The 27648-nt window shown below is 34.7% G+C and overlaps 1 protein-coding gene across 3 annotated transcripts in view; it reads left to right on the plus strand.

Annotated features, from left to right (window-relative positions):
- The first annotated feature begins 4790 nt into the window (after positions 1-4790).
- The window catches only part of LOC149780163 (uncharacterized), a 28258-nt gene continuing 5400 nt past the window's right edge, over positions 4791-27648 (plus strand). Inside the window, exons 1-3 of one of the 3 annotated variants that reach the window (XM_089936338.1) lie at positions 4791-4889; positions 6061-6118; positions 16314-16435. In XM_089936338.1, the coding sequence (XP_089792464.1) occupies positions 6066-6118; positions 16314-16435 (175 nt within the window). In that variant the 5' untranslated portion in view covers positions 4791-4889; positions 6061-6065. Of the gene's footprint in view, positions 4890-4991; positions 5023-6060; positions 6119-16313; positions 16436-27648 lie in introns of those variants that run through there. The other 2 variants (XM_089936340.1, XM_089936339.1) reach the window with 2 other exon arrangements.

A 27648-nucleotide genomic window follows, 5' to 3' on the forward strand; every position in this document is an offset into this window, starting at 1 on the left:
AGGGGGGGTCTATAATGTTAATATCCCATTGAGGCTATGGTGGCCCCATTCACTACTCATGTAGCGTGCCCATTATTGCGCTGTTTCCTCTCAACGAAATTTATCAGGACCTTCGTCGTTGGTGGTCGCTATCCCCTAGAAGTAAAATATCAAAAAGGGTGTCCACATCGAAATTCAATGAAAAGGTGACGTAATGGCCCAAATATAAACGTAAGATATATTCTTACAGCATGTGTTCTGCTCAACTTCCTTTATCTAGCCGCTAGGATCTGGAAATTGTCTCTAAGAATTTTCTTCAAGCCTTGGTTACTGTTAGAAGGGGTCCCTAATTAGACACTGTCTGAGAGACGTTGAAATAAAAATCCTCTAAGGTGGAGAACAATCAGTACAAACTAGTGATACAATCTATTAACATTTGCGTGGTTTTCCATACCTGATACCTATCGGACACTACTTATTTGGTCATTTCCTTTTGACAAAATTTGTCAGGACCTCCATCGGAGATGGATCTATCCCACAGAGATAAAAGATAAAAGACTGGTCCATGTAAAAACTCCTAAAAATGGACGTAATGGCCCAACTGATTAGGTGTGTCATCTTCTGACAGCATTTTTCGCAAATTGCGAATTTCTGGAAATTGACTCGAAGAAGTTTCTTTACACATTTCCTAGAGTAAGAACTGGTCCCTATTTAGATACTGTCCAAGAGACGTTGAAATCAAAATCCTCCAAGTTGGAGCACAATCAGTACAAACTAGTGATACAATCTAGTTACATTTGCATGTTTTTCATACCGGTACCCATAGGGCGCCCCTTATTTCCATGTTTCCTTTCGACGAAATTCATCAGGACCTCCTTTGTGGGTGGTCTCTATCTCCGAAATATAAAATATCAAAGAATTGTCTATGTTAAAACTCAATGAAAAGGTGACGTAGTGTCCCAAATGTAACGTAAGATATAATCTTACGGCATGTGTTGTACTCGATATCCATTATCTAGTCTCAAATTTCTCAAATTTAGCTCGACCAATAACTTTCTGTATTTTCCTGCTATTAGAACGTGCCTCTAGCTAAATATTGTCCAAGAGGCGTTTAAATCAAAATTTTCTAAGTTGAGGTTCCATTAGTACAAACTATTGATACAATCTATGAATATTTGAGTGTTTTTCACACCCGGTACCCGTCGGACACCTCTTATTTCGCTCTTACCACGCGACAAAATTCTTCAGGACTTTATTCGTGGATGCACTTAATCCCCTAGAAATAACATATTAAAGAAGGGCCCTTATCACAACTCTAAAGAGGGGACGTAATGGCCCAACTGTACAACGGTATATGTTGTATTCGACTTCCTTTCTCTTGTAGCAAATTTCTCGAAATCGGCTAGGCAAATTTTCTTCAAACTGTTTCTGCTGTTAGAACGGGTACTTATTTATATACTGTATGAGAGGCGTTGACATCAGAATCCTTTTAAGTAAGGGGTCAATTAGTACAAACTATTGATACAATCTATTAACATCTGCGTGATTTTTATACCCGGTACCCATCTGGCTTCCTTTATTTCCTTGTTTCCTCTCGACCAAATTCGTCATAACTTCTTCCGTGGATGAACTCAATCCCTAGATAAAACGTCAAAGAAGGGTCTGTGTCAAACTCTATAAAGAAGGGACTCGATGACCCAAATATATACGTAAAATATAACTTTCATATGGAATGTGTTGTACCAGACCACATTTTTGTGGCCGCGACTTTCTCGAAATCAACTCGACGTATTTATTTAAAAAACATTTTTAAAAAATACTTTTAACACATGTGCCTAGCCAGTTACTGCCTGACGGGCAATGAAATCAAAATCCTCTAATTAGTGGTTTAATTAGTACAAACTCTTGAATCAGTCTATTGATCTTTTCCGTGTTTTTCATACCCGGTACCCACCAGACGCCCTTTATATCGCGGTTTGCCATCGACGAAATTCGTGAGGTCTTCGTTCGAGAGTTGACTCTATCTCTTAGATATAAAATATCAAAGAAGGTTCAACGTCAAAACTGTATAAAGATATAATGTTTTTACGACATGTGTCTTACGCGACCTCCATCTAGCCGTAGATTTTTCGAAATCGCCTCGATTAATTTCTTTAAAAACTTTTTTCTACTGTTTGAACGTGTACCTAGTTAGATACTATGTCAAAAACGTTGAAATCAAAATCCTCTTAACAGGTGTTTAATTAGTATAGGGGTGCACAATCCGCGCAGATAAAATGTCAAAGAAGGGTCTATGTTATAATCTTCTTACGGAATGTGTCGCAGGAGACCTGCGTCATCTAGCTCATTTCTCGAAATGAACTCAACGAAATTCCTTGGGACTTCTTTCGTGACTACATTATCCTCTAGAGATAACATAACAAGAATGGACCTTGTCAAATCTCTTTAAAGGTGATACTTAATGACTAAACTGTACAAGTAAGATATAATCTTCTTGCGGCATGTGGTTTACTGGCCCTCCACTCCCCTTTATGTAATCCCAATTTCTGAAAGTCGGTTACAAGTATGCTAAGATCCCGAGTTCCAAAGACTTAAAGACAGTATTCAAAGTCAACTGAAGGCGTCCTAAACTCGTAAATACTCTGAATAATTCTCCTCTAAGGACATGACAAAAACACAAGAGAAATCTCCAATTTCACATTTGTATGTTTTTTTTTTTTAAATGTGGTTTGCCTTTTACTTGAGTCATTACTTGAAGACACGACCCAAATGCCTAACAAAACTAATTAATCCTATATTAAATTACTAAACACGTATTCCTATCAATATCCTAAATATTTCCTACATATAGTCTGTGATCTGTCTATATTCAGCTTTTTATAGCACTCGTATTTCTCAAATCAGGTTAGAATTACACCAATGCATGCTCTAAACAGATTTCATCTGCATTAACTAAGTGGTAACCAATTACATACTAAATTGGGAGTAATGAATACATAAAAATACTCGTTGTGAATATGGAATAAGTATTGAAATGTATGTCAAATATTTGAATCGGGAATATGTGATGTGATGTGACTTTGATTTTTAACGTAGCTTTAACAATTTTTCAGTCATATCGCTACGATGTCTGCAATGTGGCAGTTTATATTGAATATTGATGTCTAGCACTGGGGCATCATGCCGCAGACATGTAGCATGATGTCCCACCCAGTCACATTATCATGACACCAGGCCGATCAGTCCTAACACTAACGTCTTAATGCTGAACGCCAAGCAAGGTAGCTGTTAGCACCATTTTTGAAATGGTCTCTGGTATGACTCGGCCGGGGATCGAACCCACGACCTCCTGCATGCTACACAATATCATTGCAATCCTTTCTGCTTCCCTTTACCCCCTCTCCTCTCATGCATAAGGAATAATATACGCAGAAATCTGAAGTGAGAGAGGAAAAGAATTTGGGCTGGATGAAACCCTTTAACTGAACTTACACCAAGTAACCTACAAGAATATGGTTCGTCCTAACGGTATCTGTACACTTATCTTTGGATATCTACAGTGCTTAAATAATCAATGATACAAAGTCGCAATATCCTCTCGACACTAAGTATATTTCTTGGCTACAAGCACACATACTGTAATGTATTTAATGTGTTGTTGTTGTTGTCGTTTCTTAAATCTATTATTAATGTTCTGAAAATCGGTTATTATTAATACAATATGAAAATGTTCAAAAGGTCTCTCTCTCTCTCTCTCTCTCTGGACCATCGTAGCAAGATACGGGCGAAAAACCACAAAAAGACGAGCGTAAAGGATTTTCGCTTGTGTGATACGACGATGTCTCTGGACCTATGAATGATGGTAAAGTTAAGTCAAAACGAACAGATAGAGAGAGAGAGAGAGATGTTCTTTTTGTATGTGATATAAATGAAATATACAGTATAGTATGTACGCTATATCAATGACATACAACTCGTATAAATATTTCATTATATATATATATATATATATATATATATATATATATATATATATATATATATATATATATATATATAATACAAATAATACTATAATACACGTTAGGGGATTTTTAATTCGTACTCTACGAAGATTCGAACCAAGGCAGAATGGAAATTGCTATCCCTGGATTCTATAGAAGAATGCTATCTGGTGTATATTTATAATTCTTTATAATTAATTCTACCTTGATTTCTTTCATAGGAATCGGAATGACTGTGTAGATGGATGAGAATTAATTACTAGGTCATCATGCGAGTGTGTCTACTACACACGAGTACATATACCACCGATTGAGTAACATCATTGTTTGGTGATGTGCACTTAGTGATGAGGAATATGGACTATTGTGTGCAGGCAAGGCGATGGATGCCGTTTACCCGCGGACCTGTGTTCGAATCTCCGTAGAGTAGGAATTAAAAAGTCTCTAACCCGTATGATAGTATTATTTGTATTAAATATAAACTCTGCCTACTATTATCAAGCATTCTTCTATAGAATTCAGGGATAACATTTTCCGGTCGTGGTGTATATTTATAATTCTCTCTCTGTGTCTCTCTCTCTCTGTCTGTCTGTCTATCTGTCTGTCTCTGTCTCTGTCTGTATGTCTGTCTGTCTGTCTCTCTGTCTGTCTCTCTGTCTCTCTCTCTCTCTCTCTCTCTCTGTATATATATATATATATATATATATATATATATAGAGAGAGAGAGAGAGAGAGAGAGAGAGATTTCAACTTGTTTCCTTATCAGTTTCAAGCTTGCATGGACTTGCCCCTTTCGTGTATAGATACGTGAGTAAGAAACACGACATGACGTTGACCTTTTGATCAACAGATAAAGTCACACCAAACTCCATAGGGAGAGAACAGTCAGGCTGAAAACTTGTATTGGTAAGGATATATAACATATATCTAATTAACCTTATAGTAGATCATGTATTTTAGTAGTGAACCCTGCTTGAATCAAGTTAAGGCTCTAACAGATCCTGTCTCTAAACTGTTAACCAATGGAAATATAGTATATGTATTATTCTTTTAAGTTATTGTTCAAGCAAAGTATACCTTTTAAAGAACCACATGCTTAAATTCGAATGCTTTACCAGTCACATATTGTTTATCGCAATTCTTGTATTTAGCAGTTTCTCTAAATCTTACTATTTTTGTAGTTCAATGTTCCGCTGCTACAAGTATATGCTCGTTTTTTACAGTGTGTTACATGCCATCGTTTTTTGTATAGTGTTACAGACCATGACTACTTTTTATAGAGCGTTACAGACCATGACTACTTTTTATAGAGCGTCACAGACCATGACTACTTTGTACAGAGTTTGACAGACCAAGACTACTTTTTATAGTGTTACAGACCATGACTACTTTTTATAGAGCGTCACAGACCATGACTAGTTTGTACAGAGTTTGACAGACCAAGACTGCTTTTTATAGTGTTACAGACCATGACTAGTTTTTATAGATATTTTTATAGAGCGTTACAGAACCATGACTATTTTTATAGAGTGTTACAGACCATGACTACATTTTATAGTGTTACAGACCATGATTAGTTTTTATAGAGTGTTACAGACCATGACGACTTTTTATAGTGTACAGACCATGACTACCTTGTATAGAGTTTGACAGACCAAGACTAGTTTTTATAGAATGTTACAGACCATGACTACTTTTTATAGTGTTACAGACCATGATTAGTTTTTATAGATGGTTACAGACCATGACTATTTTGTATAGAGTTAGACAGACCAAAACTAGTTTTTATAGAGTGTTACAGACCATGAACTAGTTTGTATAGATTGTTACAGAATATGACTACTTTTTATTGTGTTACAGACCATGATTAGTTTTAATAGAGTTTTACAGACCGTGACTACTTTTTGTAGAGTTTTACAAACCATGACTACTTTTCATAGAGTGTTACAGACCATGACTAGTTTTATAGAGAGTTACAGACCATGACTAGATTTTATAGAGTGTTACAGACCATGACTAGTAAGCATCTTTGATATAGTATCCTTGACAATAGTAAGAATTTTCTATTCTATTGCAGGTATCATGAAGTACCTAGTAACAGCAATCGTTTTGGTCTGTTTTCACAGCTGCTATGGGTAAGACAAATTAAGCTGCGATTTATACGTGTTAGGTCTGCTCGAAAATAGCCATATCATGTAATCTAGTATTGTGAAATACTGCGCATTGAGAATGGGATACTTGACAGCAATACATCCTTATTTATGCATCGTCAAATGTTTAATATACATGCACATCAATATCATCCAGGCCACTCTTTCATCATAAATTTGTCCTTTTCTTCAATATAGTAACGTACTGATGACTTTGTTTTATTCAAACAATATTTTAACCTAGTAGATTGCAATATGTTTTTTTCCTAATTTGGAAAAAATCGTCTCTGAAAACACTAATTCACTCGCAGACTTCATCCTATCCAAATACAATAATCATCTTAGACACAATTTGTCAAAGATATGCACATTTTCTGGTGCATTGGCTTTAAAACCCTCCACTTATGAATAAGTAAATGAGCATATTTTCCTATCTTTTCCTGACAAAACATACGAATATTTATAGTCTAACATACATAGGGGGTGTATTATTATTAGTCTGATATACATAGGGGCGTATCATTATTAGCGTATCATTATTAGTCTGATATACATAGGGGCGTATCATTATTAGCGTATCATTATTAGTCTGATATACATAGGGGGCGTATAATTATTAGTCTGACATACATAAAGGGCGTATTATTATTAGTCAGACATACATAGGGGCGTATCTTCATGATTACTACATTTAGGGCTGTGAATTTTATAACAGGACAGTTTTAATTAGCTCCTCCTCCCCCCCCCCCCCCCCCCCCCCCCCCCGTAAAAAGAAAACAATAAAAAACAAACACACAAACAGGTCGCTTGAAATTACATTTAAGAATATAAGTATAAATGTTCTTACTTGTGTATGTATATTTTCAGCTATTCGTTGTTATTCTCACCTCAAAATCGAAGTAGGTAATTAACCAACACTCATGACATTTGGTCTTATGATGTCACTCAAAGAGTCATTCACTCTTATCAAGGCTGGATCAGCGTATTTTTGAATCTCGAATGGTTCTTGCATTTACTGTTATTTGTTATTTAGGCCATTACTATTTTGAACTTTATTTAATCAACACTCATAACAACAACTGGTATGTGTATTTATCTCAAAGAGAGTAGTTACCATAGCAAACGTATTGTAATAAATTTGAAGTAAGCGCATTTAGTTATATCATCCCATTTTAAGGAATTTTTATAATTTGTCGATTATTTGTTTGATTATGGCAACTCGGTTCTGTGGAAATATTCCTTAGCTCGAAATAATTAGCAAATTAGTAGGAACAAACGTAACTGAGGTCAGAACCGCATGAGTGCCATCTCGTTCCATAGTCCATATTAAAATGTAAAGGTGTACACTGGTTGTGTGATCCCAGGTGCGGTATTTATGGTAAATTACACAATAGAATAAACGAGAAGGGACTTCCGTCGTCGTCCACTTGGTCATTTTCACTTCCTGAACTTCATAGGTAAATTGTATAAATAAGAGCCGATAACTTGTTTTTTTCTTCTTTTTTTTCTTTCATTATATATCTTTGTGAACTCATTCATTGCACTTTCAGAAGCCGGTATTGTCTAGTCTGGCAAAATTAATTTTCCCTATTTCAATAGCTGCTACGGATAGTGTACTTTAGACTAATTGTGGCTGATTTTGTGAGCACAAGGGAGCAGTCATTTTAGTTAGCAGTGTGCTTAGATCATGTAAATTTCCCAAAGTACAATATCCAAAGAAATGTCAGCTACATTACATTAAAGTAGCATAGCGGTATGCCAACATTCTCTCCACTGTGCATGTTTTAAATCAAAATAACTTCACCATACATACGTCAATCTCTCAAAAATACATAATAACTGGTGAGCGCCCCCTATGTCGCCATGGAAGCAAATGTGATGCAATTTTACAGGCGAAATGTGTCTCACAAAATGATTGTACTGGCCTAAGGTGGCGCAGAAAAAATAGTTCCTTGTGTATGGGGAAGTTGTATAGTTTTATGGCGTGAAATGCTGACGGTACGGCGATTTGAAGAAGAGAAACCATGCAGATGTTAGGTTGATAGACAACTGGAAAGTTGTGAGATCTGTGGTCTTGTATTGATTAGAGTAAAATTATTTATAGAATGGACACGTTGAGCTTTCTAATTTACAGCAGAAGTTGTATGTAAGTCTTTGGAGTTAGGGGAAACTTATGACTTCTAGAGGAATCGCGCCAGAGTTTGACACCGCTCTGTCAACCAAACACCCCTGGGTTGTAACAGTATCTTTGCTTTAAGAGAGTAGCTACCATGCCAAAGGTATATTTTATTTCACCAATTAGGGACTTAGTGTTATGTACTGGGTTGCTTTTTTTTAATACAATGATTTTAAATATAAATGTCTTTACATAAAATGCCTACTTGTTACTTCTTCTTAGAGTTACTGTTATTGTTTCGTGTAAATAATCCGTGTCGTAGCGATGCAATGTTGTCATATAACTTCGACCCCACACAGATGAAACTTTGCATGTTGATGCATTGTAATAAGAATTATTATTAAATCCAATTACTGACCAAACAATTCGAAACACCGTGGCCGAATTAGCTAGGACAATGGCATACTCTTTTCATATGTGTATTTACTGAACTTTTAAAACCCCACAATAACAGGTCATATTAAACTGGGGCCGCGAGATTGTTCCAGTGATTTACACATTGCCTTCATCGCTTTCGTCTTCCGTCTGAAAATGTAAATTAACTACATTTACATTTATGACATCATTCTCCAGATCTCATAGTCATGCTAGATTAATTTGCATCTATGAAATGACATCACTACTGCACCACTTAACCTTATGGAAGGATGAAAAATTAACCCTAGTCCCTTATAGATGGTGGATCGAACTGCAGTGTTTGTACGACCTCTAATACCCTAATCGTAATTTTTACGAGATGTCACTATTAAAACAAGAGTTATAATCGTTTTTACAAATCATTCAGATTCGTCACACACGGAAACATTGCAACGGTAAGGACACACACGGAAACATTGCAACGGTAAGGACAAATATTGCAACGTCTTGAACAATTTCCACAGATATGTCTACAGCCGCTAGGAGATTTCAAGAATTTTACGAAACCTGAGAAAAACCAGCAACTACAAAGACGATAACATACATGTTGCCATTCGAATCAAAGAGTATCGAAGACTGGGTGACTTACTGAACATCAGTATCGAGACAATTTTGGCTACAATTGAACACAATCCATGTTGCCGATTGAATAGAAAAGTCTGAGTGTTGGTCAGTAAAAATCAGTGTGGAGCAGGTTAGAATGGGTGCTGATGGATATCAAAGCCGAAAAGTACCAAAATGAAAATGTACGTTCTCAAAATATACACAAGAATGCTGAAACGTACTGATGAAGTCAAAATATACATCAGAATGCTGAAACGTACTGATGAAGTCAAAATATACATAAGAATGCTGAAACGTACTGATGAAGTCAAAATATACATCAGAATGCTGAAACGTACTGACGAAGTTAAAATATACACAAGAATGCTGAAACGTACTGATGAAGTCAAAATATACATAAGAATACCAAAACGAACTGATAAAGTCAAAACGTTACTGTAACAAAACGTACACAAATTTCGGCAATGTATTAAACAATAAATTATAACATTTTGCAGTTCTCCCACCTAAACGAAACAAAAGGATATTATAACAGGTATGAAGTAAAAACTATAATTCTGGACTATTCAGCTTCGGCCCGATGATTTAAACAGCTGATCAGCTTAAATCATCAGTGATAATTTCCTTGTGTTTGTTTTTGTCCCCAATACTAGCTGTTTTAAGAAGTAATATATATTTTTTTGCTATATTAGACTCAGCCTCAGTTCTCGGTATTGTCCGCAACGTTTAATTCTGAAGAGTTAAATATCACAATTTCGTGTTTATTTATGCGATCTTTGCGAGAAGGATAATTATCATAAAAATGCGTACTAGTCCACGATTGTCCTGCGATATTTGTTCTTACAACTGTTTGTAGTCCTGCAAAATGCAACTTTTTAATGCATGAGATTTAGAGAAAACCGGCAATAGAGTTTATTGCGGTATTCATTTTGCAATACTCTAATTCTACCTTTATTATAATTGTGAAAATGTGAAATTAAATATTATTCACAGCAAAGCGAATTGACCACAATTAGTGTTTGACTTCGGTGTTTACTAGTAAGAACAATGTGTCTATTTTTGTGCCAGTCCGAACAACCCGTTTTTGTATTGTGTTTTTAGTTTGCTATAAAACGCAGTGACTGGTACAATTAAAGTTTTGAACTGAATTTGCCATTTTCATAAGCCAGATATAATTCGCAAGTAACATTTTGTAAGTGGCATACCAGTGTGGAGCACTTATTTTGTAAAGGCAGCACCCGCTTTGTTTTTCTGGTTCATTTGAACTTCTTCTGATCATGAATCGGAGTCGAAAGATGTATATACGCACTGACCTTACAGTATGAACATATAAGTTATGGACAAATGTCGGACATTATCTGGAACCAGTAGGTATAATACAATTAACAATAGGAGGATGAACCGACCACGTATTAACAGACTGCAATAGAACTAGTTTCATCCAAGAACACACAGGTAATATCATCAATAACTGAACTACTTTTAGAGAAAGAAACAACAAATCACACATAATACACATACACACGATAAAAAATTGGAGCAGCAGATTGGATAAATTCTATATTAGTAAAAAATAGAAAAGGAAATAAAAGCACGGATTATATTAGCAGACCGTTATTAAACCCCTATACAGTTAAATTATTAACTATCACCAAGAAAAGCCAAGATGGGCGAGTGAACCTTAGAAAATAAAAAAGGCAATATTGGCATTTTCATTCAGGTAAAAGGAAATAATAAACTCTAGAACAGAGCACACATATATTTGCTGATTGAAAACAAAAACAAAAACCATTTAATTATTCTGACACAATTAAAAATGAAAGTAGGACAAGAAGATTCGATTGGCTCTACAAAAAAAAAAGAAAAAAGAAAACAACCGAAGAGAAGAGAAAACAATAGTTTGCTAATACAAAAGGAAACCAAAAAAGATATATAATTATCGAATGCGTATACCAGTACTATCAGTAATTATATACAAGAAAAATCTAAGTAGATAAACAGTAGAAGATAATAGCAAAGATATAAAGTTTCAAAATTAGTGTAAAAAACAAGAGATAAAAATATACGTAGAGAATCTACAGACGATTATGGCAAAAATAAAAAGTTTAAAAATTAATAAAACAAAAAAAAATGATTACGTGAAACCTTTATCGAACAAACAGATTTAAAAAAAACAGCAATCACATAACTAAATTAAACTTAATCTCCTGTCATCAATGGGCGTTCATCCAACTATCATCCAAATTATACAGCATAGTTTATAATCATACTTGTAATGGTTAATACCAAAAATATCTAAATAAACTATTGTTGGACTCGAGGAGAAAATGGATATATATAATGTATATATATATATATATATATATATATATATATATATATATATATATATATATATATATATATATATGGAGGACGTGATAGCTTAAACATTGGAGACCCATATCTCTTATCAAGCACCAACTATAAAATATCCAACAAAATATAAAAAAATAGGATAATAGAATTTCTAGGACAACTAATAAATAAAAATCATTCATGTCGAGAAAACGAGAAGGGAATTACCAATCAATTTATTATCAACAAAATGTATTTTGGACCATTTGAGAACAATGATATATAGGGTATGATTTTTTGTAATCAATCGAGACAATTTATTTTATCCGGATTTTATATAACATTTTTAGATGGGTAAATATGCTATATAATAATACATAGTCTAAAGTGAAGGTAAATGAAGCCTATACAAAAACAAAGATGAATTAACAGGCAGACTATTGCACAAACTTCATCATTGACAAATCATCAGTTTCATATTTACAGAAAGAATACGAATTATACGATAAAGCGTGATGACCAAAGAGCAATTTTAAATACATTTAGCTGGACATTGGAGAAGTAAAATCATCCAGGCCTCTCCTAGAATATATAAAAATTAAAAGTTATAACCCTAGACACCTATTATGGCAACCAGGCAGAAGAGAAAGCAATTAACGTGAATTAAATAAAATTATAACTAAACATACTAGATAGCCTATTTTTATCATTGATTCTATTTTAAGATAATAACTATGTTATTTACTTGGGTTTAAATTCTAGGGTCAGCCTTGTTTATGACAGTAGAAGAATCTTGAAAATGAATCTGTACCGTGAACATATTTGAATAATATTCTGATTGGATGGTTGTATTACGACATATGTCAGGTGCGGATATATGGCTGGTTAGGGATGGATTGCAACAGAGAATCGTGCGGATCTATATAAGAAAAAAGAAGTACACATTTGTTTCCTATTCTTTTTCATATGTTTATTTTAATATAAGTCTTTTGGTGATGCTCAGTTACAATTTGAGAGGATTTATTAATTTATTGAATTACTGGAATTACAAAAGTGCTTATAGATAGTTTAGACAAAAATGTTATTATGGGATTATTGCGAATTCATTCAAAAACATTATGGATAATATCGTTGTGATAGAACAAGATTGTTAGCACATCGGTGCATTCATAAAATTGGTACAACAATCACATTGAGAGCCTGAAGTTCATTCTGAGCACCACAGAAGTTCATTCGGAGCGCTCTATACTTTGGACTTTTCATAAAACGTTTAGGACTATTTGGGCTTTAATTCGCAATAGTATAAGTTCCCGTTAAATTTTCATTGTATAACTTAAAATTTTAAATTAAATTATTTGTTGAATTTTATTAAGCTTGTTGGCTTAGCTTTTTTATTATTTTGTTAAACATTATAGAGAAGACACAATATGTAGCCAGTTATGGTATGTTTTAATTATATCCCAGGAAATGATATGGAATAATAATAATATATTTCTTTTGGGAGGGAATGCGCCAATTCAGAAAGGAAACACGTATAAAAGGAAAAGAAAAGACACACACGTATTTATATATTGTTACAAGCCAGGGGTCTTTACTTGACAGGTGTAAAACCCTGGCGTGATTCACGCTAGAAATCATAACTAAACACCAAATATCCAAAGACTTCTATACAACTTCTGTTGTAAATTAGAAAGCCAGACGTGTACGTTCTATGCATAAATTTTACTCTAATTAATGCAAGACCACGGATCTCACAACGTTCCAAATATCTATCAACCGCATATCTGCATGGTTTCTCTTCGTTAGTTATTCAGGCCGTAGAAACTATGCAACTATCCCCTAACACAGGGATCTATTTTAACGACACCACCTTACGCCAGTCAATCCATAGTTTCCAGGCACATTTCGCCAGTACAACTGCATCATATTTGCCACCATGGCGACATATACAGTATCTGCCGAGTGAATTCTTATTTATTCCTTTGTGTAACTTACCGATTTCCTACCGTAAATATTACCACTGCAGTCACACCAGCAATGTACAGCACTATATTTTAATAGCGACTATGGTGTTACAGTGACACTCATTCGGTTTTGACCTGAATTCACTACTAGTAAACAATGGCATCATGGAAACTCACTTGCACTTCACTCCGTGACGTTTGCTGCTAGCAATTGGCTAATTATTTGGGGCTAAGGAATATTTCCTTTGCAGCGAAATCCAGTAATCAGACAAGCAATCACAAAAATGTATATATGCATGTATGTATGTATGTATGTATGTATGTATGTATGTATGTATGTATGTATGTATGTATGTATGCATGTATGTACGTACGAACGTATGTATGTATGTATGTACGTACGCTTATTCTTGCATTAGTGTCTAGAAGCTGAATCAGTCTTATTGTTATTTGGTTAGAATTAGTCATGAAAACTATTATTCCCTGGAAATAGAAAGTGCTCATTAATACTTTTCCTAGACAGAAAAATTAATCTGAAAATATAGTGAATGCAAACAAGGACATTTTTGGATTATTTTGTTATGATACATCAAGAGACTTTAAGCACCTTCACAATCCAGGCCATTGACACATTAACACGTTCGAGACTACAGGCTCATCAGCACTTTCAACATTGAAATTTATTTTGAAAACCACGGGAATTTCATAGTAATGGACTTGTGAAAGAACTTTTATATCTGTTTGAGATTCAATTTATAATACTAAGTTCTTTTTAAATCTTCACTTTGTATTCAGCAGTGTGTTAGAAAATGACGTAGATGATGATCAGTATATGCATATTGTGATCTGTTTGTATGGGTGATGGTCGGTAGGTACTGGGTGCTGGTCAGTAAATGTGAGTAATTTTACCCAGCGTGACCCATAATGTTAAATTCCTTGAACGTTCAACGAGAGCCATACTTCGTTAATACATTAAATTTCCCTTTAAATGTACAATAATCACCTACTATTAAACTGATGGAAGTTTTTAACATTAAATTTTCCTTTTCTCAACAGTGATCTGAATCACATCCAGTAACTACTGAATTTCAAAGTCTATGTCAAACATTTATTGAGATTATGCATCAGATTCGTGAAAGAATAAATTCAATTGGTATTCGTTCTAAGATTTGAAAGAGCTTAATTAGAAATCTGAATAAAAAGAAATTCACTTTTTCATGCAATGAATCTATTTCATTAAGATATAAGCTCAGTCATAGCATAACTAGACAATCGAATAAAATTTACTCGTTGAAGTGGACTATACCAGAACATATTACCATAACCAGCCAGTATGCAGATTATGCGATTGTGGTGTATACCATAACATTGTAGCCGGCCAGTATGCAGATTATGCGATTGTGGTGTATACCATATCACTGTAGTTATCCATTATCTAGATTATGTGACTGTGTTATATATCATACCACTGTAGTTAGCCAGTATATAGATTATGTGATTGTGGTGTATACCATATCACATTAGCTAGCCAGTATCTATATTATTGATTGTGTTGTATATTATATCCCTGTAGCTAGCCAGTATGTAGAGCATGTGATTGTGGCGTACACCATATCACTGTAGCTAGCCGGTATTAAGATTATGTGATTTGATGTATGCCATATCACATTAGGTAGCCAGTATGTAGAGTATGTGATTGCGGTGTATACTATATCACTGTAGCTAGACAGTATGTAGATTATCTAATTGTGGTGTATGCCATATCACAGCAGGTAGCCAGTATGTAGATTATGTGATTGTGGTGTACACCACCATATCACTGTAGCTAGCCAGTGTATATTATATGAATGTGGTGTATACCATATCACTACAGATAGCCAGTATATAGATTATGTCATTGTATTGTATATCATATAAACGTAAATAGCCAGTATGTAGATTATGTGATTGTGGTGTATGCCATACCACACTAGCTAGCCAGTATGTAGGTTATATGATTGTGGTGTATATAGTATCACTGTAGCTAGCCAGTATGTAGATTATGTGATTGTGGTGTTTACATATCATTGTAGCTATCCGGTATGTAGATTATGTGATTGTGATGTATACCATGTCACTGTAGATAGCCAGTATATAGATTATGTCACTGTGTCGTATATCATATAAATGTAACTAGCCAGCATGTAGATTATGTGACTGTGGTGTATGCCATACCACACTAGCTAGCCAGTATGTAGATTATATGATTGTGGTATATATAGTATCACTGTAGCTAGCCAGTATGTAGATTATGTGATTGTGGTGTAACACATCATTGTAGCTATCCGGTATGTAGATTATGTTATTGTGATGTATACCATATCACTGTAGCTAGCCAGTATATATATATATATATATATATATATATATATATATATATATATATATATATATATATATTATATGAGTGTGATGTATACCATATCGCTGTAGCTGACCAGTATATAGATTATGTGATTGAGTTGTATATCATATCACTGTATCTAGCCAGTATGTAGATTTTGCGATTTTGGTGTATACCATATCACTGTAGCTTGTTTGTATGTAAATTATGTGATTGTGTTGTATATCATATCACTGTAGTTTGTCAGTATCAATATTATGCGACTGTGGTTTGCACAAGATGTTCGCAATATTTCGATTTTTACTTTACGATAATATAAATCTCTTAATTTTTATTCAGATTAAATTTGAAGCCATACAATGAAACCGCCTTATCGATGTTCAGGGGTTATGACTACAATCAGGATGATTTCTTTACATTAGACGAGCTGCATAGAAGCTTCACCATTTATGACGTCAACCGTGAGTAATATTTGCTTGTACAATCAAGCATTCGAGGTGATATCTGTCAGTGTGTTGTCACCCGTCTTTTCGCGGAAACCATTTGATATTTAATCAGAGTTTTCATCTGTCCTCACTGCAGTCTGCCTGTTGCATCCCGGTTTCCACTCAGTAACTTTAACCCATTCTAATGTCAAGGTCATGATTTTGCGCTCAATATCTTTATAACAATTCTGAGACAAAGAGACGAAGTTTGGTACTTATATGATTCGTAATTAATAAGTATGTCCCATACCCCACGTAATTAGTTCCATCTTGAGGGTCAAGTTCAAAACGTACTATTTTACACTTTTCCTCACACTTTTCATGGAACTCTATAACTTTAGAGCCGTTTGAAATTTAGGAATAAGACTTAGAATACTTTTATATGCTCATTAGACGGCGTGTTGCACACCTCATAGCCGCTCCTGTTTTCAAAGTCGAGTTTTCTTTAACACCTACTATTCCGCTCTATGACGTTACTGTTTTTTGAAATGAAGGGATAAAACGTTTCCTACCTTTGCATCATAAAAATGTGTTTTATACTAGTTTTGAGGACCATATCTGTAAGGTCAAAGCCACAACCTAATAGCCCACTTCCATTCCAGTCTAATGCTTTATTCATTTTGGAGATGACGGGATGAAATATCCCATGTCCATTCCAGTCTATAATTTATATTTTTTGTGATCACGTGATAAAATAGTTCTCTTTTATTACATTCTATAATTTCATCAGGTTTTGAAACCACGTGATGAAAACTTGGTATGCTTATATATCACGAGAAGGCACGTGTTTATTATACTGGCGAACCTATCATATAGATCAAGGTCACAATTCAAAATACTGGCGGTCCTATAATTCAGTTCAAGGTCAATATAGAATTTTCCATCATAGTTTTCTTTATGCTTTAGATATATTGGCCCTTTAGTATCTAGGTATATTTATGGATGATCATTATTTTCTTCCATACTTTCTTTTTCATTTTAAGACATAAAATCATTTTGAAATTTGGATACCTATCTTCAAGGTCAACGTGATAAAAGTATATTTTATGGTTGCTAGTGTTTACGCTTTAACTCCTAAACATTACCTGAGGTTCAGGAATGAACCAAGGTAAAACTATAATTGATGCCACCTCATGAATCAGTCAAACATTATCTTACACGTTAAGATCACTTGTCAGTTTCTTTTCTATATTTTGACTCTAATATACTTTGAGACATGTACATGAAACTTTCCATGTCCACCTTGTAAATATACAGCTCTGTAACAGAGATCACATTCAGATTTCATCATGGTATACTTGTGGGAACCTCATCACAGTGAGCTGGTCAAATCAAACAACAATTCACAGAACTTTCTTGATTTTGTAATTTTTTAAATCGACATGAATTATTTAATCATGAGATTATATGTAAGGCAACGATAATAAATTTGTGTTTAAGTAACATATATTACATATTTGGCTAGCTGGAGCAGCCTATAAAAGTAGTACCTAGGACAGCTGGATACGATGATAAATGACGCGTTCAGATCTGTTAGTGTATTGCTGTCACTGCATTATTGACCAGTTGCAGATGCCTCAAAGTCCACATGTACACTCCCATCTGTCAGTCTATTGTTATTTAGCACTCCTGACCAATTTCAGATTTCTCAGATTCGATATATACACTCCCAGTTGTTAGTCAATTGTTATTTAGCACTCCTGACCAATTTCAAATTTCTCAGAGTCCATATATACACACCCAGCTGTCAGTCTATAGTTATTTAGCACTCCTGACCAAATTCAGATTTCTCAGATTCCATATAAACACACCCAGCTGTCAGTCTATTGTTATTTAGCACTCCTGAAAAATGTCAGGTTTCTCAAATCCACATATACACACCCAACTGTCAGTCTATTGTTATTTGCCACTGCTGACCAGTTTCAGATTTCTCAAACTCCACATATCCACGGTCAGATCTCCAACTGTGTTTTTCACCACTTCCGACCAATTTCAGATTTATAAAACTCCATATATACACACCCAGTTCTCCGTCTATTTTTATTTACTGGAAATTCCAATAAAGTGCGAGAAAAATCCCCCCCCTCCCCCGTATGTCGGTCTATTTTACTTTACCACTCCTGACTAGTTTCACATTCTTCAAACTACACATATGCACTTTTCAAGAATACATGGCTGAAAATACTGGAACTGATTTTACAGTACAATAAAGTTGATTTTGGGTCAATCCTATGTATCCAGAACTCGTAGTCCTGATTGTCTTGTCTACGATCGAAACTTGGATGTAATCCTGATGGCCTTGTCTATAATCGAAACTTGGATGTAGTCCTGATGGAATTGTCTATAATCGAAACTTGGATGTAGTCCTGATGGCCTTGTATATGATAGAAACTTGGATGTAGTCCTGATGGCCTTGTATATGATCGAAACTTGGATGTAATCCTGATGGCCTTGTCTATGATCGAAACTTGGATGTAATCCTGATGGCCTTGTCTATGATCGAAACTTGGATGTAGTCCTGATGGCCTTGTATATGATCGAAACTTGGATGTAGTCCTGATGGCCTTGTCTATGATCGAAACTTGGATGTAGTCCGGATGGCCTTGTCTATGATCGAAACTTGGATTTAGTCCTGATGGCCTTGTCTATGATCGAAACCTTAACGTAACAGGTGTAGCTGAGATAAACTGTCGGCTCTTTTTAGCAGGAAAAGACCCATTATGTATAAATGACCTTAATGCAAATAAAATATACAAACCTTGTTCAACAGTTGTTAATAGCGGGCCATTCGTAAAGAAATTACGTAAGAATTACTACCAGGTACAGATGTAGTATTACTACCAGGTACATATGTAGTATTACTACCAGGTACATATGTAGTATTACTACCAGGTACAGATGTAGTATTACTACCAGGTACATATGTAGTATTACTACCAGGTACATATGTAGTATTACTACCAGGTACAGATGTAGTATTACTACCAGGTACATATGTAGTAATACTACCAGGTACATGTGTAGTATTACTACCAGGTACATATGTAGTATTACTACCAGGTACATATGTAGTATTACTACCAGGTACATATGTAGTATTACTACAAGGTACATATGTAGTAATACTACCAGGTACAGATGTAGTAATACTACCAGGTACATATGTAGTATTACTATCAGGTACATATGTAGTATTACTACCAGGTACATATGTAGTATTACTACCAGGTACATATGTAGTATTACTACCAGGTACATATGTAGTATTACTACAAGGTACATATGTAGTAATACTACCAGGTAAAGATGCAGTATTACTACAAGGTACATATGTAGCAATACTACCAAGTACAGATGTAGTATTAGTACCAGGTACAGATGTAGTATTACTACCAGGTACATATATAGTATTACTACCAGGTACAGATGTAGTATTACTACCAGGTACATATATAGTCTTACTACCAGGTACAGATGTAGTAATACTACCAGGTACAGATGAAGTATTACTACCAGGTACAGATGCAGTATTACTACCAGGTACAGATGTAGTAATACTACCAGGTACAGATGAAGTATTACTACCAGGTACAGATGCAGTATTACTACCAGGTACAGATGTAGTAATACTACCAGGTAGAGATGTAGTGATACTACCAGGCAAAGATGTAGTATTACTACCAGGTACAGATGCAGTATTACTACCAGGTACATATGTAGTATTACTACCAGGTACATATATAGTATTACTACCAGGTACAGATGCAGTATTACTACCAGGTAGAGATGTAGTATTACTACCAGGTACAGATGCAGTATTACTACCAGGTACAGATATAGTAATACTACCAGGTACAGATGTAGTGATACTACCAGGTACATATATAGTATTACTACCAGGTACATATGCAGTATTACTACCAGGTACAGATGTAGTATTACTACAAGGTACATATGTAGTAATACTACCAGGTACAGATGTAGTATTACTACCAGGTACAGATGTAGTATTACTACCAGGTACATATGTAGCATTACTACCAGGTACATATATAGTATTACTACCAGGTACATATGCAGTATTTCTACCAGGTACATATGTATTAATACTACCAGGTACAGATGTAGTAATACTACCAGGTACAGATGTAGTATTACTACCACGTACATATGTAGTATTACTACCAGGTACAGATGCAGTATTACTACCAGGTACATATGTAGTATTACTACCAGGTACATATATAGTATTACTACCAGGTACAGATGCAGTATTACTACCAGGTACATATGTAGTATTACTACCAGGTACAGATGCAGTATTACTACCAGGTACAGATGCAGTATTACTACCAGGTACAGATGTAGTATTACTACCAGGTACAGATGTAGTATTACTACCAGGTACAGATGTAGTATTACTACCAGGTACAGATATAGTATTACTACCAGGTACATATGTAGTATTACTACCAGGTACATATATAGTATTACTACAAGGTACATATGTAGTATTACTACCAGGTACAGATGTAGTATTACTACCAGATACATATGCAGTATTACTACCAGGTACAGATGCAATATTACTACCAGGTACATATGTAGTATTGCTACCTGGTACATATATAGTATTACTAAAAGGTACATATGTCGTATTACTACCAGGTACATATGTAGTATTACTACCAGGTACAGATGCAGTATTGCTACAAGGTACATATGTAGTTTTTCTACCAGGTACATGTACAGTATTACTACACGGTACATATGTAGTATTACTGCCAGGTACAGATGTAATATTACTACGAGATACATATGTAGTATTGCTACCAGGTACAGATGGAGTATTATTACCAGGTACATATGTAGCATTACTACTAGGTACATATGTAGTGATACTACCAGGTACAGATGTACTATTACTACCAGGTAGATGTGTAGTATTTCTACCAGGTACATGTATAGCATTACTACCAGATACATATGTAGTGATACTACCAGGTACAGATGTAGTAATACTACCATTTACAGATGTGGTAATACTAAGAGGTACAGATGTAGTAATACTACCAGGTACATATGTAGTATTACTACCAGGTACATATGTAGTGATACTACCAGGTATAGATGTAGTATTACTAGTAGGTACAGATGTAGTATTACTACCAGGTACAGATGTGCTATTACTGCCAGGTACAGATGTAGTAATACTACCAGGTACATATGTAGTATTACTACCAGGTACAGATGTAGTATCACTACCATGTACAGATGTAGTAATACTACCAGGTACATATGTAGTATTACTACCAGGTACAGATGTTGTAATACTACCAGGTACAGATGTAGTAATAGTACCAGGTACATATGTAGTATTACTGCCAGGTACAGATGCAGTATTACTACAAGGTACATATGCAGTGTTACTACCAGATACAGATACAGTATTACTGCAAAATACATATGCAGTATTACTACCATGTACATATGCAGTATTACTACAAGGTACATATGCAGTATTACTACCAGGTACATATGTAGCATTACTACCAGGTACAGATGTAGTATTACCACCAGGTACATATGTAGTATTACTACCAGGTACAGATGTAGTATTACTACCAGGTACAGATGTAGTATTACTACCAGGTACAGATATACTATTACTACCAGGTACAGATGTAGTAATACTACCAGGTACAGATGTAGTATTACTACCAGTTACATATGTAGTATTACTACCAGGTACATATATACTATTACTACAAAGTACATATGTAGTATTACTAAGAGGTACAGATGCAGTATTACTACCAGGTACAGATGCAGTATTACTACAAGGTACATATGCAGTATTACTACAAGGTACATATGTAGTATTACTACCAGGTACATATGCAGTATTACTACCAGGTACAGATGCAGTATTACTACCAGGTACAGATGCAGTACTGCTACAAGGTACATTTGTAGTATTACTACCAGGTACATATGCAGTATTACTACCAGGTACAGATGCAGTATTACTACATTGTACATATGCAGTATTACTACAAGGTACATATGCAGTATTACAACAAGGTACATATGCAGTATTACTAACAGGTACATATGTTGTATTACTACCAGGTACAGATGTAGTATTAATACCAGGTACAGATGTACTATTACTACCAGGTACAGATGTAGTATTACTACAAGGTACATATGCAGTATTACTACCAGTTACATATGCAGTATCACTACCAGGTACATATGTAGTATTACTATCAGGTTCAGATGTAGTATTACTACCAGGTATATATGTAGTATTACTACCAGGTATTGATGTAGTATTACTGCCAGGTACAGATGCAGTATTACTACAAGGTACATATGTAGTATTACTACCAGATACACATGCAGTATTACTACACGGTACATATGCAGTATTACTACCAGGTACATATGTAGTATTACTAGCAGGTACAGATGTAGTATTACTACCATGTACATATGTAGTATTACTACCAAGTACAGATGTAGTATTACTACCAGGTACAAATATACTATTACTACCAGGTACAGATGTAGTAATACTACCAGGTACAGATGTAGTATTACTACCAGGTACATATGTAGTTTTACTACCAGGTACATATATAGTATTACTACAAGGTACATATGTAGTATTACTACCAGGTTCAGATGTAGTATTACTACCAGGTATATATGTAGTATTACTACCAGGTTTTGATGTAGTATTACTGCCAGGTACAGATGCAGTATTACTACAAGGTACATATGCAGTATTACTACAAGGTACATATGCAGTATTACTACCAGGTACAGATGCAGTATTACTACCAGGTACAGATGCAGTATTGCTACAAGGTACATATGTAGTATTACTACCAGGTACATATGCAGTATTACTACCAGGTACAGATGCAGTATTACTACATTGTACATATGCAGTATTACTACAAGGTACATATTCAGTATTACTACAAGGTACATATGCAGTATTACAACCAGGTACATATGTTGTATTACTACCAGGTACATATGCAGTATTACTACCAGGTACAGATGCAGTATTACTACAATGTACATATGCAGTATTACTACACGGTACATATGCAGTATTACTACCAGGTACATATGTAGTATTACTACCAGGTACAGATGTAGTATTACTACCATGCACATATGTAGTATTACTACCAAGTACAGATGTAGTATTACTACCAGGTACAAATATACTATTACTACCAGGTACAGATGTAGTAATACTATCAGGTACAGATGTAATATTACCACGAGATACATATGTAGTATTACTACCAGGTACAGATGGAGTATTACTACCAGGTACATATGTAGGATTACTACCAGGTACATATGTAGTGATACTGCCAGGTACAGATGTACTATTACTACCAGGTAGATGTGTAGTATTTCTACCAGGTACATGTATAGCATTACTACCAGATACATATGTAGTGATACTACCAGGTACAGATGTAGTAATACTACCATTTACAGATGTGGTAATACTAAGAGGTACAGATGTAGTAATTCTACCAGGTACATATGTAGTATTACTACCAGGTACATATGTAGTGATACTACCAGGTACAGATGTAGTATTACTAGTGGGTGCAGATGTAGTATTACTGCCAGGTACAGATGTAGTATTACTACCAGGTACAGATGTAGTAATACTACCAGGTACATATGTAGTATTACTACCAGGTACAGATGTAGTATTACTACCAGGTACAGATGTAGTAATACTACCAGGTACATATGTAGTATTACTACCAGGTACAGATGTTGTAATGCTACCAGGTACAGATGTAGTAATACTACTAGGTACATATGTAGTATCACTACCAGGTACATATGCAGTATTACTACAAGGTATATATGCAGTATTACTACCAGATACAGATGCAGTATTACTGCAAGGTACATATGCAGTATTACTACCATGTACATGTGCAGTATTACTACAAGGTACATATGCAGTATTACTACCACGTACATATGTAGCATTACTACCAGGTACAGATGTAGTATTACTACCAGGTACAGATGTAGTATTACTACCAGGTACAGATATACTATTACTACCAGGTACAGATGTAGCAATACTACCAGGTACAGATGTAGTATTACTACCAGGTACATATGTAGTATTACTACCAGGTACATATATACTATTACTACAAAGTACATATGTAGTATTACTACCAGGTACAGATGCAGTATTACTACCAGGTACAGATGCAGTATTACTACAAGGTACATATGCAGTATTACTACACGGTACATATGTATTATTACTACCAGGTACATATGCAGTATTACTACCAGGTACAGATGCAGTATTACTACAAGGTACATATGCAGCATTACTACAAGGTACATATGCAGTATTACTACCAGGTACATATGTAGTATTACTACCAGGTACAGATGTAGTATTACTACCAGGTACAGATGCAGTATTAATACAAGGTACATATGTAGTATTACTACCAGGTACTTATGCAGTATTACTACCAGGTACAGATGCAGTATTACTACATTGTACATATGCAGTATTACTACAAGGTACATATGCAGTATTACTACAAGGTACATATGCAGTATTACTACCAGGTACATATGTTGTATTACTACCAGGTACAGATGTAGTATTGCTACCAGGTACAGATGTAGCATTACTACCAGGTAGAGTTGTAGTATTACTACAAGGTACATATGCAGTATTACTACCAGTTACATATGCAGCATTACTACCATTTACATATGTAGTATTACTATCAGGTTCAGATGTAGTATTACTACCAAATATATATGTAGTATTACTACCAGGTATTGATGTAGTATTACTGCCAGGTACAGATGCAGTATTACTACAAGGTACATATGTAGTATTACTACCAGGTACATATGCAGTATTACTGCCAGGTACAGATGCAGTATTACTACAATGTACATATGCAGTATTACAACACGGTACATATGCAGTATTACTACCAGGTACATATGTAGTATTACTACCAGGTACAGATGTAGTATTACTACCATGTACATATGTAGTATTGCTACCAAGTACAGATGTAGTATTACTACCAGGTACAAATATACTGTTACTACCAGGTACAGATGTAGTAATACTACCAGGTACAGATGTAGCATTACTACCAGGTACATATGTAGTTTTACTACCAGGTACATATATAGTATTACTACAAGGTACATATGTAGTATTACTACCAGGTTCAGATGTAGTATTACTACCAGGTATATATGTAGTATTACTACCAGGTATTGATGTAGTATTACTGCCAGGTACAGATGCAGTATTACTACAAGGTACATATGTAGTATTACTACCAGGTAGATATGCAGTATTACTACCAGGTACAGATGCAGTATTACTACAATGTACATATGCAGTATTACTACACGGTACATATGCAGTATTACTACCAGGTACATATGTAGTATTACTACCAGGTACAGATGTAGTATTACTACCATGTACATATGTAGTATTACTACCAAGTACAGATGTAGTATTACTACCAGGTACAAATATACTATTACTACCAGGTACAGATGTAGTAATACTACCAGGTACAGATGTAGTATTACTACCAGGTACATATGTAGTTTTACTACCAGGTACATATATAGTATTACTACAAGGTACATATGTAGTATTACTACCAGGTACAGATGCAGTATTTCTACCAGGTACAGATGTAGTAATACTGCCAGGTACAGATGCAGTATTACTACCAGGTACATATGTATTATTACTACCAGGTACATATATAGTATTACTACCAAGTACAGATGTAGTATTACTGCCAGGTACAAATGTAGTCTTGCTACCAGGTACATATATAGTATTACTACCAGGTACAGATGTAGTATTACTACCAGGTACAGATGCAGTATTACTACCAGATACATATGTAGTATTCCTACCAGGTACATATATAGTATTAGTACCAGGTACAGATGTAGTATTACTACCAGGTACAGATGCAGTATTACTACCAGGTACAGATGTAGTGATATTACCAGGTACAGTTTGAGTATTATTACCAAGTACATACGCTATATTATTACCAGAAATTCAGACTGCACCTGATGAAGTAGAATTTTGTGGTTTTGTCAATTGGTCTTCAAAAGGAATGATTTTAAAAAGAATATTGCCAGATGCTGAATTTGGAAAAAATTAAGTTCAAAACTGATAAAATGTCCTCATAATACACTGATGCCAGAATATATTGAAATGAGAATCCCACTGAGTATTATGCCGGGATATATTGAAACGAGAGTCCCACGGAGTATTGTGATATAACGTATATTGAAATGAGAATCCCTGGGATTATTACGATATAATATATTGAAATGAGAATCCCACGGAGTATTAAGATATAATATATTGAAATGAGAATCCCACGGAGTATTATGATAGAATATATTGAAATGAGAATCTCACGGAGTATTACGATGGAATATATTGAAATGAGAATCCCACGGAGTATTACGATATAATATATTGAAATGAGAATCTCACGGAGTATTACGTTATAATATATTGAAATGAGAATCTCACGGAGTATTACGATGGAATATATTGAAATGAGAATCCCACGGAGTATTACGATATAATATATTGAAATGAGAATCTCACGGAGTATTACGTTATAATATATTGAAATGAGAATCCCACGGAGTATTATAATAGAATATATTGAAATGAGAATCTCACGGAGTATTATAATAGAATATATTGAAATGAGAATCCCATGGCGTATTATGCCAGTTGATTTTCAGATTTAGGATTTGAAACATTGACTATGAAAAAAAAGTTGTTTCGTTTTATATTGGTACCACATATTTTAAATTTAACTTCTGTTATTAATTGAGAAACTGGGATTACTAAAGCATACTTAAACAAATATTGATGAACAATTTTAAAATGACGTCCTTTTATTTTTAGTAGGTTGATGCATAGTTTGCTGTATGATGTTCATCTTTATGGAAATTCATAAGAAAATAAGGTTTTTGATAATATAAGATATGTAAGGATTTACAGAACAATTGGTACGAAACATTTTGATTGCTGTTTTTATCTTACAGCCTTCAAGAATAGGAAATATCAATTGTGTACA

This window comes from Sinohyriopsis cumingii, chromosome 16 (genome assembly GCF_028554795.1).
Source record: "Sinohyriopsis cumingii isolate HCF-2022 chromosome 16, ASM2855479v2, whole genome shotgun sequence".
In the NCBI taxonomy this organism is placed as follows: domain Eukaryota; kingdom Metazoa; phylum Mollusca; class Bivalvia; order Unionida; family Unionidae; genus Sinohyriopsis; species Sinohyriopsis cumingii.